Here is a 20,195-nt window from a genome sequence, read left to right as displayed (position 1 = left end):
TTCATTTCAGCTATGCACATTTTGGCCCACGAAAATGTTATCGTATTCTTCGGACGACTTGTTATTTTAACAATATGGAAAAGAGAATTCGAAGAGTCTTGTCTGTTTGTAAACTTTGTCAAAAGGCGACACCATCTACTGTCTCACATCGTGCTCCGTTGTTTCCTATCATTCCTTCTAAATTAAAAAAAATTGCTGCTGTTGATCTCTTGGGATCCCTTGTGAGAACATCGAATGGATTTTCGTACGTTCTAGTCGCTGTTGAACCTACTTCAAAATTTGTTCTTTCACTCCGTTACGTAAAGCCACTGAACGGTCTGTATCCAACGCCTTTGTCAAAAATTTCTTACGTGAAGTTGGCCACGTTGCTAACGTCATTTCAGATAACGGACCGCAATTAAGATCTGCTGTTTGGTCACGCATGCTTCGGAATTATAAAATCAAACCTGTTTTTATTTCATTGTACTCACCACATTGTAACCCCTCCGAACGGATTATGAAAGAAATCAATAAGCTTTGCAGACATTACTGTCACAGAAAGCATCAGCATTGGGACAGATATTTACACTTATTTCAAAACGTGCTGAATGAAATGCCTCATGACTCCACTGCTTTACCACCTACTCTTGTACTGAAGAATGAAGAGCCACCGAACAGAATCAGAGAGCTTGTACCTTTCCCGAATACACGTAAACTTCGACACAAAAACACAACTGATTTGGCTATCAAAAATATAAAATCTGCAGCAGACAAAAGGAGAAAACTACACGATAAAGCAAATGCAAAGAAATTATATATTAGTCAGAAAGTTCTCATTAAAGCTCATGCATTGTCACATAAGAAGAAACGCTTGAGAAACAAATTCTTTCTAGTTTACAATGGACCTTACAGAATCCGATGTATACCACATGATAATTGAGTTGAAGTTGAAACTCTGCTTACTAGGAAGAGTAAAGGTTTACACCACATTTCATATGTAAAACCGTTTATTGAAAGATAATCTGCTTTTTAACTTTGTCTTTGCCATATAACTTTTCACTTTACATTACTAGTATGCTTTGTCAGACTTAGAATCTATTAACATGCAGCAATGTTTGAAGTTAAATATCCAGTCAAGAACCAAGAGAACTTATTTAAACAGAAATTACGAATGCATTGTTATTGTGAACAGACGACACAGTATTACTGTGTGTGTACATTCTTGCTTGTTAGTTGCATGATTACGTAACGACTATAAGGCTCACATACTTAGAACATTTACCAGTACTGCTAATGAGATTTTACTGCAACATTTTGAGTTACTTGAAAATACATTCTGGATTTAAAGTACTTTCTGTGAGATACCAGATGACACAGTGGTTAGTTTATGTGACAGCTACACGATTTTATCACGACGCTACTAATGAGTGACAATTTACAATGTTGCTTTTGCGGTGTTTCTGTTTTATATCTGCACAGCTTTTCTGAATTATTCTGGAAAGTAAAACATGTTTTAGTAGTAACTTTTGTGGTATAGCTACAATGAGACATCCTTTTCCGTAGTACAACAATACGTTACAGCACAGAACTTTCTTCATCACGGCAATAAGCGTAATAACTAAGATATCTATACGCAAAGCATTTCACTTTTGTTTATCATGAGGTAAGTACATTGACTTCTGCAGCACTTAGCTTTCGGAGGACGATAACTACGACACTTCCACAGAGATTATCTTACAACAAGACGCACAGTTTAGCGCTACAGTACACGTATTTGAGTGATTAATGTTGTACTTAAAACATTTATTTTTAAAGATATTTGAAGTACAATGATACAAAGGTTTTCCGTGATACATTTCATTCCATTGCTGTAATCTGTAACACCTGAGGGTATTATTAGATTAATCCTCAGGGGGGTACACGTTTACTTTGTGTACTATGTGTCTGGCAAGCACAAGGAGCCATAGCTAATATGGTATTTTCAAATACAACTTTACACATCGGTACCATATTTCTCCAACACATAAATTACACAGCTATCTGATCATTTAACTGAGAGAGACAAACATTTTTTTTTTACTACGTCAGTGACACATGTTTACACAATTACACAGTTGGATAACTTCAAACTTATGAAATTGTATTTTGTCTGTACTTTGTGAACTGTTCATATTTTTTTGGAACCATTGTGATACTATGAGAGCTTTGAATGATGTATTTGGTAAGGGATCATGATTTTTGAAGTACGTTTGAGATAGATGACTTTATTGAAGGTCTTGAAATTATTGAAAGAAGCTGCGAAGATTCTGAGATGTGATTGATCTGTTATGATGTTATTATTACGATGACGATGTGTATTATGCTGTTGAGGTATGTTTATGATCAATAAGCTGAGAATCGTACTTTAAGAGTTATGAAATATGTGTAAATGCGTGAATGTATCACAATGCAGGCGAACATTTTTTGCAGACTGTTATATTCATAGGATTTTGTTTCTACACATTTGCAATGCAAATTCTCGACCTGTGAAATTTTTTATATGGGACTGTCACTGTAGTGGAAACTGCTGTCGTAAATATTTCGGTAAGAAAGGTAAGTGACCGTGGCGTAATGTGTTGTAAGCGGCCAGGTGTGCCAGCCACCTTGAGAAAAAGCCATTAGGTGGAGAAGAAAGAGGCCATTATCCTCGCTATTGACATTTCTTTGTAGAAAGCATCGGAAATATGACACGCTCAAGCTTGAAAACATGATTACACTGTAGAGTTCTTAATTTATGATATTTACTGAAATGAAATGATGAGAAACATTTCATGTCTATTGTCTTGCTAGTTGAAAGATTGTTTATGAAATGCCATATGGCTAGTGAATGACGTTTCACGCCTTGCTTTGCCTATTTTGTTTAACATCTAGTTTCTAACCGCACTGCAGCATTGGTTAAAATAAAATTTTATAGATGTACTTGATGTGTCGGCAGCTGGGCCGACACCTTGTAGTTCGAGATGGCTGAAAATGCACGCTAGACTAACGCAGACGGGCGTGAAGTACTGGAACAGGCTACATAATTAATGCTATGAAGAAAAGTACGTAGCTGGATTAATACTTATCTTTAATCAATCATTGTGGTACATCGCTCTTGACTATACACAGGAGACTTTAATTACAATCACTGTAAGGCTAATGGCGCCTTGCTAGTTCGTAGCCATTAACTCAGCTGAAGGCCATTCTGTCTCTCGGCTAATGAGAGAGAAAGGCTTCGTACATCTAGTCGCTAGCTAGGTCGTCCGTCCAACTGGGACGAGTGCTTGTTCGTATCACGAGACCTGCCTTGTGGTGGCGCTAGGTCTGCAATCACACAGTGGCGACACGCGGGTCCGACATGTACTAAATGGACCGCGGCCGATTTGATCTACCACCTAGCAAGTGTGGTGTCTGGCGGTGACACCACAGTACTAATATAAATATTTTCTGTCTACAGATCCAGTAAATAATAATTTTGTGATATACTTCCAAAAAAATGAGGGAGCACAAAAAGACATTTCCCTTCACAGGAACTGCATACATAATTTTCTTTTCAAGTACTTGGTAATTTATTTCATAGAATAAGTTTTTGTGGTGCACCACTTTCATTACATAGACATTAAGATGTGAATATACATTTCCCTTATCTTCCGTGTAGTCTTTACTGTACTATTTTTCCTGCTTGTGAGTTTGTCATGTTTAGATATAAGTTATTACATTTACTGCTGCTTGCTTTGCCAATTTGCATTCTTTTGTCATTGCTGTTTGTGTTAATTTATGTGCTGCTGCATTGCCTCGTCCCTTTATATATATATATATATATATATATATATATATATATATATATATATATATATATATATATATATATATATATATATGAGCTCAGTAGATTTAAGTTAGCTTAAGAGGGGGTAGACTATGTAAGAGAATGAGTTGCGATGTATTGGAAGAAATGCATTGAGAAGTTTTACAAAAAAAGTACAGAAACAGGTATAGATAGCAGTTTTTGAAATAATGGAGAACGAAGGGAGATGTCCGAGAAGTAAAGAAAGTTTTGTTTGCTAGATCCTGCAGTAAAACAAACCCTGTCATTTCCTTTTCTGTTATTCCGCTATGTGTTTGTGTACTCTTGTATATTTATGTTTTTCCTGTCTTTATGTGTTTAGCTGATAAGAGTTATTTTGTAGAATTTTTCTAATAATATGTTATTTACTTGGTAAAGATGTTTAGACATTATTTATTCTGTTTTGTTTTAATGCTCATGTGAGAAGTTGATGTTTCGAAAGTTATTCTGATCTTTTATATATTTACTTATGTCATAATACCTGTAACACTGATGAATATGTTATTTCGATTCTTTTGTAAAGCCTGTACTACAAATGTTATCTGTATTGTTATGTTCTTTAATGATGTATTTTGTACCTTTGTAATTGTATTCTTATGTTGTAAATTTGTATTTGTATAGACAGCAGTTCTTCAAATTAAGTTACATTTCACTGCACACGTTTCTGTTGGTAATACTATGTGCACAATATGTGAGAAGTTGGGACTGTTAGTGTTTACACGTGTGTTAATAATTCACCAAGGGGCCAGATAACAGCATTGCTGGTCCTAAGGACATTTCAAAAAAAATTTTTTCTGAGTGGACAAGTGGTGGTTTATGGAGTTGCTATATTCTCCGCAAGACTCTTCGATGGTGATTGTGCACCTGCACAGTCGCAACAGATGGCTGCTGGCCGTCTCTACAACGACTACAGTAGGTCTGCGCCTTTGATGACCCACCAATACCATTATTTCTACAAGGACTGCAGTGGGTCTGCATCTTTGATGACCCACCAATACCATTATTTCTACAAGGACTGCAGTGGGTCTGCAACTCTGTTTGCCCAACAATACCATACTCTCTACCAGGACTACAGTGGGTCTGCTCTGTGATGACCTACCTACCAATATTCTTCAAAACTTCGACTGACTTCAATCCCGCGTCCAGCCATCCTGATTTAGGTTTTCTGTGACTTCCCTAAATCGCTCCAGGCAAATGCTGGGATGGTTCCTTTGAAATGGCACGGCCGACTTCCTTCCCTATCCTTTCCTAATCCGATGAAACCGATGACCTCGCTGTTTGGCCTCTTCCCACCCACAACCAACCAACCAACCAACCAACCTTCGACTGACTCTGCGGTGGGTTTGCTCTGTTGTGGCCCATTACTTGTCTGCATGTCAAGAGTCAGCACTGTCTTTCCGTTGGAAGGACAACACTACTTCTTCAAGACTGCATGGAAATCCACTACTTCCGTGTGCATTTTCTTTTACTGCTCAGACTTTGAGAAAAAAAACACTGCAATTTTACTGTGATGAATGATCAGGACTGTCTTTATGGACTGTGAGAAAATTTTAGCTTTTGACCAACATTGTATCAATAAGTGTGGGCATTTTATTTCTTTGTTACTGTAATTATGAAAAATTTTTTCAAATCTGTATTGGCCACTGCCCAAAACAATTTGTAAAATTTTTTGTGGGGAGCAAGAGGGCTATGCAAGTAAGCTGTTTAGGTTTTTATATTGGTAACGCCACGTAGCGCTCTGTATGAAAATCACTGGCTATGTTGTGTGCAGTCTGTGGTTTGCATTGTTGTTGGCCATTGTAGTGTTGGGCAGTTGGCTGTTAACAGCGCGTAGCGTTGCGCAGTTGGAGGTTAGCCGCCAGCAGTGGTGGATGAAGGGAGAGAAATGGTGGAGTTTTGAAATTTGTAACACTGTATGTCACGAGCTGCTATATATATTATGACTTTTGAACATTATTAAGGTAAATACATTGTTTGTTCTTTATCAAGACTTTCATTTGCTAACTATGCCGCAGTGGTTAGCACACTGAACTCGCATTCGGGAGGACGACGGTTCAATCCCGCGTCCGGCCATCCTGATTTAGGTTTTCCGTGATTTCCCTCTCCAGGCAAATGCCAGGATGGTTCCTTTGAAAGGGCACGGCCGACTTCCTTCCCCATTCTTCCCTAATCCGATGAGACTGATGACCTCGTAGTTTGGTCTCTTCCCCCAAAACAACCAACCAACCTAACTATGCCTATCAGTAGTTAGTGCCTTCAGTAGTTTGAATCTTTTATTTAGCTGGCAGTAGTGGCGCTCGCTGTATTGCAGTAGTTCGAGTAAACAAGATTTTTGTGAGGTAAGTGATTTGTGAAAGGTATAGTTTAATGTTAGTCAGGGCCATTATTTTGTAGGGATTATTAAAAGTCAGACTGCGTTGCGCTAAAAATATTGTGTGTAAGTTTAGTGTTGATCAGAATAGGTAAAGAGCGGAATGTCTAAGTGCGTTCAGTTCTGCTCAGCTGTTTGAAAATCAAATAATGTAAGAGGTTTATCAGCACAGAATTAATTAATTTTTGTAAGGGGATGTTTCAACCTGCCAGTGGCTTGCATTCCATCAGCGCATTAAGATGGGTCGACATGGAAACGTGACGGAACGGCCACAAGGAGCTCCTGTGTTTGGACGCGCCGACGTCCATACCGGAATGAATTTGCTCGATTTGTTGGTGTTCAACGCGGTCTGTCCAACGTGTCTTCGGGGAATGGTGTTTTAAGACTAACTTGGGACATACAGCCGCGCAGGAGGCAGAGTACAAAGTTGTTTTATTCGGTATTCGAGCTGTTGTTATTAGTGGCTGAAGATATAAGTTAAGGACATTAGCACTGAATGAATAGTATCCCTCTCGCAGCCATCGGACACGAGATAAGGACAGTGGTCGTAAGACGTACCTTGCCCACAGCAGACAGAGACGACTGTCACGGAGGGTTAGGTGCACTCTATTTCAAATCCGACAGAAACAGATGCTGTAAATGAGCACAAGTCCATCTCAATAAGTTTATGATCGAATACTGCGAACGGAATTGCATCCAGTGAACTTTCTGAATGGAGTAAATCGCAAAATGCCATTGATCATATAATGTTGCGTGCGTTCAATGGTCGACAACACAAATAAACTGGACAGTAGTTCAGTGGAGGAACGTCGCGATTTATCCTCGTGCGAGGTTATCGTGGACGTCAACCAGGATGTATACGTCAACGTTCTCGGTGGTTAATTGTTACCCTTTCTTCTACCTCTTAAAAAGGCGTATGCTGGAGACACTAACGTCTTCAAAGAAATGAAATGTCCTGTGGCTAGAGACAAATAAAAAAATGTATTTAAATAAAAAATTAAAAAAATTCTTTTACAGTTGCAGTATTTGTGAGTCATCAAATAATAAAACTTGATCACTAGACAAGTGTGTGCAGAATAGATTAAATTATACAAGTGTCTTGTTAATTTAAGCCCCAGAAGCTGAACGTCTAACTCAGGATACCAATCAGGGACACCTGATAAAAATCTGAGTAAGTTCAGATTGCTCCACATGACATCAGCTACGGTGGCATAGATACAGCTGTTGTCGAACAGAACTGACAAAGTCTCGTGTGTTTTCAAAATGGCGGGACGACGACTTCGGCGAGGTTCAGCTGAAGAGACCGATGTTGCACTCTGAGAGGTAGTGAGAGGAGTACGGCGCAGTGTATCCCCGCGATAAGCTGCTCCAGTTGGCTGCCCGAGGCCAGCCAGAGTGGCCGAGCGGTTCTAGACGCTTCAGTTTGGAACCGCGCGACCGCTACGGTCGCAAGTTCGAATACTGCCTCGGGCACGGATGTGTGTGACGTCCTTAGGCTAGTTAGGTTTAAGTAGTTCTAAGTTCTAGGGGACTGATGACCACAGATGTTAAGTCCCATAGTGCTCAGAGCCATTTGGCTGCTCGAACAGTCTTCCTCCAGTTCTGCGATTGTTGACACACTTATGAGCCAAAACGTCACGACCCAAGACCAATGCCCAGTGCGACACTGGATGCCCACTGGTAGTGTTGGCTGCGCGTGAGGCTGTACAGGAAGGGCCACGTTCTCATGACCCAGTGCGAACAGATAAGCGACAACGTCTTCGACGCCCGCGCTGCGCTACAGACGCTTAGTCCGGTGGCGTGTCCGGCGGCGATATTTGGCAGGTCTGATCACAGAATACAGCGATGGTACAGGCACAAGATTTTTGTAGCACACAGGTCAATGCACATTTTTGAACATGATGCCCTTCAGCAGACCACCCCAACGTGTTCCCACACTGACCCAGCGACATCTACATAGGTATCTACAAGGACACTGCAAATCACCCTTAAGAGCCTGGCAGAGGGTTCATCGAACCATCTTCGCAATAATTCTCTATTATTCCAACTCTAACAGCGCGCGGAAGGAACGAACACCTACATTTTACCGTTCGAGCTCTGATGTCCCTTATCTTATTCTGATGATCGTTTCTTCCTGTGTAGGGCGGTTTCAAAAAAATATTTTCTCATTCGGAGAAGAAAATTAGTCATTGAAATTTCGTGAGAAGATCTCGTCGCAACGAGACACACTTTTGTTTTAAAGGTGTGCATCCGAAATCCTGTACCATGTCCCGTGACACTCTCTCCCCTAATTCTCGATAATACAAAAGGTGCTTGAGCTTTCTGGAACTACTCTGTTTATTTGATTTGGTAAGGCCCACACACCGCGCAGCAGTACTCCAAAAGAGGACGGAGAGGCGTAGCACAGGCAGTCCGTTTAGTAGCTCTGTTGCCTCTCCTAGCTGTTCTGCTAATAAATCGCAGTCTTTGGTTCGCCTTCCCCATAACATTTTTAATCTGCTCTTTCCAATTTAAATTGTTTGTAATTGTAATTTCTAGGTATTTAGTTGAATTTATGGTATTTAGATTTGATTGATTTTTTGTGTAACCGAAATTTAACTGATTCCTTTCGGCGCTCACGTGAACGACTTGAGACTTTTCATTATTTAGGGTCCATTGCCAATTTTCGCACCACACAGGTGTTTTGACCTTTACCAAACGATAAACGACAGCATCATCTGCAAACAACTTAAGACTGCTGCTAAGATTATCTCCTAAGTCGTATATGCAGATAACGAACAGCAGAGGGCCTGTAACATTAGCTTGGGGAACCCTGTAAATCAATTCTGTTTTACTCGATAACTTTTGGTCGATTATACGAACTGTGACCTCTCTGACAGGAAATCACGAGTTCAGTCGCATAACAAGCGATAATCCATAAGCACGCAATTTGATTACAAGCCGCTTGAGAGGTACAATGTCAAAAACCGTCTGTAAATCTAGATATACGGAATAAATTTGAAATCCCTTATCGACAGCACAAAATAAATCGCGTGAGTAAAGAACTAGTTGTGTTTCACAAGAACGGTGTCTTCTAAATCCCTGTTGACTGTATGTCAATCGACTGTTCTCTTCGAGATAATTCGCAATGTTCGAACACTATATATATTCGAGAACTCTGCTGCGTATCGACGTTAATGATGTCGGCCTGTAATTAGTCTATTAGTCCTATTTCCTGTCTTGGATATTGGCGTGATTTGTGCAACTTTCCAGAGTTTTGGTACGGCTCTTTTGTCAAGCGAGCGGTTGTACGGGACTGTTAAGTATGGGGCTCTTGCATCAGGATACTCTGAAAGAAACCAAATTAGTACACAGTTTGGACCAGAGGACTTGCTTTTATTAAGTAATTTAAGTTGCTTCGCTTCTCCGAGGATATTTACTTCTAAGTTGCTTATGTTGGCAGATGTTCTTTATTCTAATTCAAGAATATTTAATTCGTCTTCCTTGGTGAAGGTATTTCCAAAAGCCGTGTTTAGTAGCTCTGCTTTAATGGCACTGTCGTCGATAGTATTTCCATTGATATCGCGCAGAGAAGGCACTGAGCCGGCCGGAGTGGCCGAGCGGTTCTAGGCGCTATAGTTTGGAACCGCGAGACCGCTACGGTCGCAGGTTCGAATCCTGCCTCGGGCATGGATGTGCGTGATCTCCTTAGGTTGGTTAGGTTAAAGTAGTTCTAAGTTCTAGGGGACTGATGACCTCAGATGTTAAGTCCCATAGTGCTCAGAGCCATTTGAACCACTTTTAGAAAAGGCACTGATTGTGTCTCGCCACTAGCTTACTTTATGTTCGAGCAGAATCTCTTTGGATTTTCTGCAAGGTTTCAAGACAAAGTTTCGTAGTGGAAACTATTATAAGCATCATCAATTACGATTGCGGTCTGCTTGGGATCATACAGACTGGGCCGTATATCAATGGAAACTTATAGCTTTGTCGGATTAACTACGTTTCTTGCGACGCCAAGTCGATGGTCCAGTCCGGATAGGCCGTTACCTAGGTGAATGAGCTGCTCAAAACATGTATCCGCCCTAGACAGAGCCATTGGGGCGATATTAAGATACGGGACACACCCGTCTTGCACGGAACCTGTGGCAGTAATCGAAGTAATTGTAACAGCTGTGGCCTACCAGAACATTACTGGGGATCACCGCATCACTTAATGGTTGATGTCTTGCCCGGTGACGATGACATTTTGTGCCTGGATAACTGTTCATGTCACAAGACTAGAATCGTGTTACAGTGCTTTTAGCAGCGTGGTACCGACCTTACCTTGATATCTTGAACCTGATGGAGCATATCTTGGTTCATCGGTCACTAGTTCCGCACCAACAACCACCATCTAGTAACTTACGGGGATATCGTGACCTATGCGTAAATACTTGATTTCACATACCTCCGTAAACCTACCAAAGGCTTATCAAATCCATTCCATATAGAATCCCTGCTGTATAGTGTTCTGGAGGGCGAACATACAGTTAAGCAGATGGTCATAAACTTTTCACTCATCACTGTATTGTATTGTATTATATTGTACTGTGTTGTATTCTTTCCATTGTCCCAGTCGGCTGACTTGTGAGGTCGGTCATCACGTGGCAAGGTCACCTCTATTTGTGGTGGAGCAGCTAAACCTACGATGTCTAGGATCACTGAACTCGATTCCGTGTTGGAGCAGCTAAACCTTTGATGTCCATGGTTTTTGACATTGGTACTGAGGTGATTCAGCTAAACCTGTGACGTCTATCTCTGACGTCGACTTTGTAGTTGATAAGCAAATCTACGCTGTTCTTTGTCTCTGAAATCTATACTGTGGTCAAGCAGCTAAACCTATGACTATGATGTCCATGGTCTCTCAAATCGAAACTGTAGTAGGGCAGCTAAATTTTTGATTTCCATGGCATGTGACATCGTCACTCTGGTGGAGTTGGTAAATCTACGACATTCGTGGTTTCTGACGTCGATACGTACGTTTCCACCGTCGACAGTGATAGAAAACGTGGCATATCTCCAGGATCTTGTGGACACCTTAAAGTGATCACAATCAATGCTGCATACTGTCGAAAATTTGAAATTGAACGTTGTGATCTAGAAATACGTTATTATATAAATAAACTGGTTTGTTTGAGATGTAGGTCTAGAGGAAACACTCCACATTTCAAACGTGAAGGGAGAGTATGTGCAGTCTACGGCAACTATTTCACTTGGTAACATTTCAGTACTTGTGCTGAGTGTCATTATGAGGGTTGTGTTGCTTCAGGATGGTTCAGACAACAGTAACATATTATCAGAGGTTCAGTCCGTATAATGACTGCAATGGAGCAAGGAATGAGACAGGGGGGCATTGCAGTGAATGTCACTGTGAGTCTCTAGAATCTGGTAAAAGTTTATAACTACAGGATGAGTTGAGGATTGTCACAGAAGCAGCGTGGAAGAAAAACAGTGGATGCGCAAGACCGACATCTCCGTGTAACTGTAAGCAGAAAACCTCTACAACATGCTACATGTTTACGGTAAAAGCTCCAAACAGTTAGTTGTAGGAGTGAAGGTGTCAACATAAACGATATGAAATATACTCAATGAGCAGGGATTACTTGCCAGAAGACATCTCAAGACTAAATTGGGTTCGGAGCAAGAAACCACTCTTTGTGGACTAGGTAGCAGTGAGAGACAATGCTGGTCTCCGATGAGAGCTTATCAGTCTCCACCCTGACACTGCTGATATTCGTGTGTGGAGCACCGAGGAGAACATTTACATCCCAACTGTATCACACACTTACGAGGGCGGCTCAGTCATGTTTTGGGATGGGATCTTGTACGGCCACAGAACAACCCTTCAGCGAGTACATGGACGGAGGGAGCGACTGGTGTTAAGTGTCGGTATGATATTCTGTTCACATTGTCGCTTCATTTACTGAACATATTGGAGAGACATTCACGCAGACGGATGACAATGCGTGCCTGCATCATCACGACAGTATGCATATCTTCTTAATGGAGAACAGACTCAGTCGGATAGAATGACTTGCATATTCTCCAGATCTCAGCTGTATTGAGAATGCATGGGCCATGCTAGTGACCTATACACAATCGCTCTGTACAATCAGATATCTTATAGGGCATCACAATGTCATTATAAAGCAATCGAACAATATACCACAGTTTATCTGCACCATTTGGTATGAAAAATCTTTTAGCACATTCAGATGTGTCTGTAATTACGAGGTGGGCCAATTTGTTCATAAACAACGTGTTATGCAAAATGACGGCGAAGAAACAGCAGCGTTTGCAGTGGAATCTTTTGTAAGGTTTTTCTTTTATATTTTTGTTTGTGTTTATCAAGTTGGTTTTTGTATTCTTGTACGTGACGGAACAAAATAATTTTTATTACTTTTTACGTCCACTACTCACAATAAACCAGATTACAACATTTATTTTGACTTCTGTATTTTATTTTACTGGCTTCCGGCAATGACTATTTCACCAGGTAGAATTATGTTACATAATGATAGAAAAAGGATGTTTGTCTGACGGACTTGGTGACTCAGTTCCTAGCCGAAACGATGCCGTAATGAAAGTTAGAGGCGCTGTTTCCCGTTACTAGCTTTGATATCAGCGTGACGTGGGACTGGCGCATAGCACCTTCCACCCTGCGCTCTGGAGCCTCACCGTCGGCGCCCTCTTTGCAGATTCACGAGCGGCTCCGCAGCCGGGCAGCCGCGTCGTGTTCCCAGCGTGGCGCGGCGCGGCGCGGCGCGGCCGCTGCTCTATTTGCAGCGGTGGCGTGCTTGCGCGACAGCCCGCCCCAGTCCACTCCGCGCGAGTCCAGCCAGTCCAGCCGCGTCCAGCTGGGCGGCTATCGATTCCAGAGCGCGGCGCCGTCAAGCTCCGCATTACCATTAATAATTGCCGAACGGCGCGCCTCGAACGCGTCTGGCCGGCGTCTCTATTCTGGGTCTGTCGTTGCCCAGCGTAATCTGGTCGAGCCGGAAATTTCTCCTCCTCGCCAGGAACCAGCTACAGCTTTTAGCACGCGATAATTCTGGTCGACATCCGAGGCGGACCGCTACTGTAGTCGTTCGTGCAAGCGCGCGACAGTCCATGTTGCCCATTCTTCAACTCCTATGCATAACGTAGAGCTACATGTTACTGCGATTTACTGTTACATACAGATCCACTCCGACAGAAGGTTCTAGAAGCACATACACAGCTGGCAAGAAACTGCGACGCCCTCGAGCACTGTGTTCAGCTGCGTCAAGATATAATACACTGATCGTGACAACCGACCTGCTGTCGATATAAAGCGTCCAGGCGACAGAAACGTCACCTAACGAGGAATGAATCCCGGTCAGACACGGTGCATGTAGTATCAATGACCGTGCTGTCACTCTCTAGAATGGGGAAGGCGCATATCTATCTGAGTTTGACCGAGGACGCATTGTGATGGCCTGGGAGCTCGGAACGAGCATTTGTGAAACTGCGAGTGTCTTCAAGTCATGGCGAAAGCAAGTTGAGCCACATCCAGACGTCGTAGGGTTGGACGGCCATCCGTCATTACAGATGTCAGACGCCGTAGGCTGGGCAAACTGGTAAAACAGGACAGGTAGCGAACTAGGGCGGAACTAGCACGTGTCTCTGACCACACAGTGCACCGAACACTACTAACGACGGGCTTCCACAGTAGACGACCCGTGCATGTCTCAATGTCAACACCACGACATCGGCTACTACGAATGAAATGGGCACGTGACCACCGGCACTGGAGTTTGACGCATTGGCAGAGCGTTGCACGGTCTGATGAATCCCGACACCTCTTTTAACATGACGATTGAACGGAATGACTCAGTCGTCTTCCCAGAGAACAGCTCCTGGACACCTGTACTGCGGGATAGAGACAAACTGGTGGCGGCTCCATTATGGTCTGGAGAACGTACACATGGGCATCAATGGGTGCAGTGGTCAAAGAGAATCGTACACTGGTTGCATACCACTTGCACCCCTTCATGTTTTCGCGACGGCAGTGGCATTTTTCAACACGTCACAAGGCCGGGAGTGTGATGGAGTGGTTCGAGGACCACAGTGGCTCGCCAGGCCTGACCCCGATCGAACACATCTCGGATGTGATTGAATATGACGTCAGAGCTCATCGCACCCATCCCCATAACGTACGGTAATTACGTGACTCTTGTGTGCAGAAGTGGTGCCAACTCGCTCCAGAAACCTACCAAGGCCTCACTGCTTTCATGCCACGACTCGGGGCCGCTGTTATCTGTGCTAAGACTGCACATGCCGGCTATTAGCTAGGTGGTCATGATGCTCTGGCTGATCAGTGTATGTTCATACAGAGGTAGAACTAGTGATTTATTTGGTTATAACAGTTAGCATTCAACCGCGATTCTTATACATATATTTTAACAACGCGTTTCAAGAGACAATGCTCTCATCATCAGGTTGTAAAGTCTGTGTCATGAAATTAAACGGACTAAAAAGACAAATACCATCACGAACAGTTGGGAAGTCCATAGAGTAAAACAGAATAGCAAATAAAACAGATAGCAAACATTTTTAAGCCATACGACGTTAAAATATCTTTTCAGACTAATAACCTAGTGAGGTATAGCCTTAAGCACGATATTGGCGAGAAGAGAAATAAGTTTGGAAGATCGGGAGTTTATAAGATTCAGTGCAGAACTTGTGATGCAAAATATATAGGGCAGACAGGAAGATCATTCGCGATCCGATATAAAGAACATAAAGATGCGTTCAGGTTAGGAAATTATGTCAAATCAGCTGCTGCGAACCATATATATGAAACAGGCCATCCCCTTAATAGCGTAGAAGATAACGTAGAAATATTGCATGTAGAAAAGAAAGGGAGGAAACTTGATTTACTAGAGGAATTCGAGATAGCTATCCATGAAAAGAAACAAAGCAATATTCTAAATGCATAAGATAATTTTAAAGAAATGAGATTTTTAGCGGGTTTTTAGAATCATTTTAAGGGTACGTATGCAACTTTAAGTTGGTAGCATGTCACTGACGGAGTTGCTAGAGGCTAACGATGGCAGGCCAATGCAATAAGGAAAGAAGGCGCCCAATAGCATAGCGTTACTGTCAAGCACACGGCTGTAACCACGCCACAACACCTAGGCACGTCAGCCCACAACAGCTCCCGAGCCGGCACAGTGCGGCAGCATACTTGGTAGCTATGGGACGGCCATCGACTTGTGTCAACAACTTCAATGTAAGACGAGGACCCATAGTCCAATATACTTTTAATTCTGTTTTACTCTATGGACTTCCCAACTGTTTGTGATGGTATTTGTCTTTTTAGTCCGTTTAATTTCATGACATAGACTTTACAACCTGATGATGAGAGCATTGTCTCTTGAAACGCGTTGTTAAAATATGTGTATAAGAATCGCGGTTGAATGCTAACAGTGATAACCAGTACAACGACAACTGCTACCTCGACTCCATAATGGATTACATTAAATAAGTGATTTATTTGTTGTAGTATTAGTTATTCAGATGGCACTCAGGACGTCTGAGTTTAGGGATGAATAGTGTTTCCAGCATTCGTTCTAGGATCCATTCCCCGCCGACGTGTAGAGGGTTGTTCTGTTTGAACAGCTTCAGCCGTTTTCAGTGGGTCACATTGTGTGTAAGCAGGAATCTGGATGGAGGTATCGACGGATTGCTGCACATGTTGGGCACAATGTATCGTGGATTGAAACTATGGTCTGTGGGACATTCGCACACCTGTAGACCAGGTTCGGGACCTCTGCGTAGTACAGACTCAAGATAAGATCGACGCACTGCGCGAGCAGTGGTGGCCGACCAAACGTGACACCTGGAGGAGATCCGGGCACATGTTGCGCCTGCCGTGTCATCAGGGATCACTGAGAAACGGCTATCTTGCTGTGGTGACAGTGTGGACCAGAGAGGGGAAAGGCGCTCTGTTGCCTTCACTGGTGAGAGTAGGCTCTGTATACGAGTGATGAACGTGCACGAGTATAGCGAGGCCTGGTGAGCTGCCAGAGTGCGGTTGCCCAAGACGCACAGTCCCATTACAGGCTTCATGGTGTCAGGACCATCAGTTACACCTGGCGGTCCCATTTACTGTTTCTGCAGGGCAAAGTAACAAGTACCCACACACTTTATTACCGTGCAACGTACAACTGCCCTGTCCAGCAAGCGCATCGGGTCTCTCGCTAGCTGGACACGATGAAGCGGGAACTTTATATTTCTCCAGGGCCTGCAAGAATCATTGCCCAATTGGACAACAGATGCAAGACGCTTGGAGTAATACGTCGGAGACTATTATTCGGCACCTTTAAGATCGTTTGCGTGCAAGAATACACACGTGCTTTGGCAGCAGAGAGCGTTGCACTGTGTACTGATGCGAATGATTGGGCACACGCTACTGTGACGTGTGTTTCATATAGTCTGAATCTGCTATCACACACTCCAAATGGTGAACAACCTGTCACAATACTTGTCAATCAAATGACGTCCTTGAGGGTGATGCAATTTTTAAATATCGATATCGGTTACTACAGATCAACTTGGCTCTTACTCATTCCTGTCTGATTGGATTCCTCCCCCCTCCTCCACCATTGCAGCTGGATGTACCATCATCCGAGATTGGTGTCGTTCTGACACCTGCCGATTTGGAGGGCGGGAGTAAGTCAGTCTGGTCTGGGGGCGCCTCGTATGCAAACTACGGAAAGTGAGTGAAAACAGTGATATTTGTGTATCCACGGCAGTACCGTATGATCATCTTCACCGGCGTCGTTCCATATTATTCGATGATTCGAGAAACGAGACTAGTCCAGCGGTTACGGTCCTTAAACTTCTCCCCCTCTTCGATGTTGTCCCAGTTATGTCCTCTCTCCACTTGATGTCAACTTTCAGCACGTTCTTGTACCTAAATCTTGGTCTTCTCCTTGGTCTCTTATCTCTGAGTTTCAAGTCATACATTTATTTTCGGAACATGTTAGCATCCATGCATCACACATATCCATATCACCTCAGCCTTTGCGTCAATATTTTCTTTGTAGTCTTACAACTTGAGCCTGTTTTTATATTTCCTCGTTTCAGATCTTATCCCCTGATGTCTTCCCGATCACGTTACAAACAAACTTGATCTCAGCTGCGTGAATTCTGCTGTTGTTTCTCCTTCTCAAGGTCCATGTTTTAAAATCCTATATCTAATGGGCATGTAAGACATTGCGCAACACAATTAATAGGCCACTTTTCCGAAAGCCCATAACTGTCTAACACTGCGATACAGAATTTCAAAATTTGGCTCAACGGTGCTTACAACATTCCTTTATCATACCTTTGTAATGACGCAGAAGACTTGTGCAATGCGACTTTACCTTCGGAACCGGCGACGTTTCAAATAGCAAAGTGTCGACATATGCAGAAGACGTCCAGCGCTCAGAACTTCATGCCAAGTGTAAGGTGCGCTAATGGAGTCACATGGGCGCCAAATTCCACCACAATTCTGGCCAACGCCACAATGGACGTGTCACACCCAATCTTGCACATCTTTCTGAGCTGTGCGTGGCTCGTGTTCCCGCCACTATGTATTTTACACCCTGTTTTTAACGTACTTCCACGTCACTACGTTGATTTAGATTACTACTGTCTCTGAGTTGCTGGTTTGCCTGACAGTGAGCGGCGCTAGCAGCGCGTATCGATATATCTCCTTTCGTAGTATCTTTGCTTGACTGCTATTACTTCCCGGTGGTTGTCTGTCGTAAGCAGTTCGGGTTGCGAGTTCGGGCGGCTAGTCAGTTGGAACGCGTCTGGAGCGTAGTCCGGACTTGCCAGTCGGGGATTTGTAATGCGGCACTAGTGCAGTCGGGTTGGAACAGTGAGGTGTGCATCGACATGGCTCGCCCGACCACTGCCGCCACACGTCGCTTGAGCCGGGCAACAGTCTTGGTGGATCGTCGGTCAGTCGTCCTAGCGGACGACGCGTTTGTACTGGTCGTTCCTTCATGAGTCAGCTGTGTGTGTGTGTGCATCGACTCCCGATTTGTCTTCCTGTGTGCTTAGTTAGTGTTGGGTGTCGTTCAGGTCTTCGTGCAAGTATTTGTCAGGTTGCGTGTGTAGTTTGCGTCATTTCCACTGATGACAGTTTTACACGTTGGCGGCGTTCTGTGAGACGTCGGTCTGTTGGTGCGGACCAGGGAGGATCTCCGTGCGGTGCAGTCGGCTGGTTCCGCTGCAGTCCCTGCGCAGTGTCGGAGTGTGTGTGTGGATCTGTCCGATCGCTACGAGCTTCATGGCTCACCGACCCAGGTCGTCAAGGTTGAGTAGTGGTTTCGACTATCCAAGCCACGTCCATTCATGTTGTGGTCTTTCGTTTCGGTGGTTTGCTGTCGGGGAGATTTTCCTGTGAGCAACACAGTGTTTCTATTGCTGAAATTTAGCCGCCATGCGGTGCAATTAACTATTTTGGTTGACTACAATTCGAGTGCACCAATGGAATTTTCTGCCTTGTGGCCATTAGTGTTCCGGTTACCTGCCCTGGCCACTAACGTAATTTCAGGCAGTGTCCTTTCCTCACCTGTTGTTGCTGTCCTACATGGTGTGTAGTTTTGATAGCTAATAAATATTTCTTTGTGGACAATAACATTAGTCACCTTTCAGTTTGAGTTTTCATGTACTGATTGGTGGCAAGCAAGTCGTCGTGTCGGTCGGTCCGTGGCTCTCCCTTGGTTGATTTACGACGGATCAAGTGTAGATGGGCTCACCACCTGTCTCACCTAAGTGAACGAGGGCAGACCGACCTCCCTGCAGGCTTCTGAGTGCCGTTTCCTTTACTGTCCTTCTCACCGGTGTTTAATTGTCTGTTTATAATACATCATAGCCAATGATTTAAAATTCTTGTTTTTACTGGACTTTAGATATTTTTGAATTTTGGAAAATCAATTGTGGGCGTTAAGCCGCTTACAACCTTATTCTTGAAATTACCCTTTGAACAAAAACATTGCGGTCTTCTGCCTTAAAAGATTTCAAATTTAATTGTGGCCCTCAGCCGCTTGTTTTGCACCTTGCATATATTTGTTCTATCTACTTTTGCGTTAAGGCTTTCCTGCCAAACTGTCATACCGTATTGATTTTAATTATTTTATTTGCTACTCTAACTGCATTTTTATTTTGTTGGCCTTTAAGCATTCTTGTTTGGAGTCCCTCAGCCGTGAATTAATTGCCTTTTTGAAACTCGTAGTTCTAAAGAATCGGCTGTGTGCCATTTTGGTTTAAAGGTGTTACTAAATTACAATAAAATACAATTTTGAGTGAACCTGATCGACACCTTATTCTGCCCTGTCCCTGAGCGGAGAAAATCTCCGACCCAGCCGGGAATCGAACCCGGGCCCGTAGGACGGCAATCCGTCACGCTGACCACTCAGCTCTTGTCGTAGCAGAGACCCATTGGATGAACGTCGCAATACGATGGATCCGTCACCAAGATTCTGCGAAAGAAATTTTGCTCTGAAAGCGAATACCATCTTAGTCATGATTATTTCAGTTATGATACTCACCTGCTCTTTTCCCATGACTCATCCGCACTCAATAGTTTTCCACGTGAAGTACGACTTATCATAATGACACTATAATCTTCTGATGCCCATTTTAGACCGAAAGATTGCCTAATTCGGTCGAAGGAAATGTTGTTGTTGTTGTTGTGGTCTTCAGTCCTGAGACTGGTTTGATGCTGCTCTCCATGCTACTCTATCCTGTGCAAGCTTCATCATCTCCCAGTACCTACTGCAGCCTACATCCTTCTGAATCTGCTTAGTGTATTCATCTCCTGGTCTCCCTCTACGATTTTTACCCTCCACGCTGCCCTCCAATACTAAATTGGTGATCCCTCGATGTCTCAGAACATGTCGACAAACCGATCCCTTCTTCTAGTCAAGTTGTGCCACA

General features: G+C 43.2%; 1 protein-coding gene across 1 annotated transcript in view; it reads right to left on the bottom strand.

Moving 5' to 3' along the window:
* Positions 1 to 19,822, bottom strand: part of LOC126413293 (phorbol ester/diacylglycerol-binding protein unc-13-like) — a 184,988-nt gene extending 165,166 nt beyond the window's left edge. The window contains exon 1 of the mRNA XM_050083193.1: positions 19,808 to 19,822. Within this exon, the coding sequence (XP_049939150.1) occupies positions 19,808 to 19,822 (15 nt within the window). The remainder of the gene's footprint in view (positions 1 to 19,807) is intronic.
* Positions 19,823 to 20,195: the final 373 nt, after the last annotated feature.

Source organism: Schistocerca serialis, chromosome 7 (assembly GCF_023864345.2).
Source record: "Schistocerca serialis cubense isolate TAMUIC-IGC-003099 chromosome 7, iqSchSeri2.2, whole genome shotgun sequence".
NCBI lineage: Eukaryota > Metazoa > Arthropoda > Insecta > Orthoptera > Acrididae > Schistocerca > Schistocerca serialis.
The sequence above is the reverse complement of the archived record's forward strand: the minus strand, read 5'-3'. Positions and strand labels throughout refer to the sequence as shown.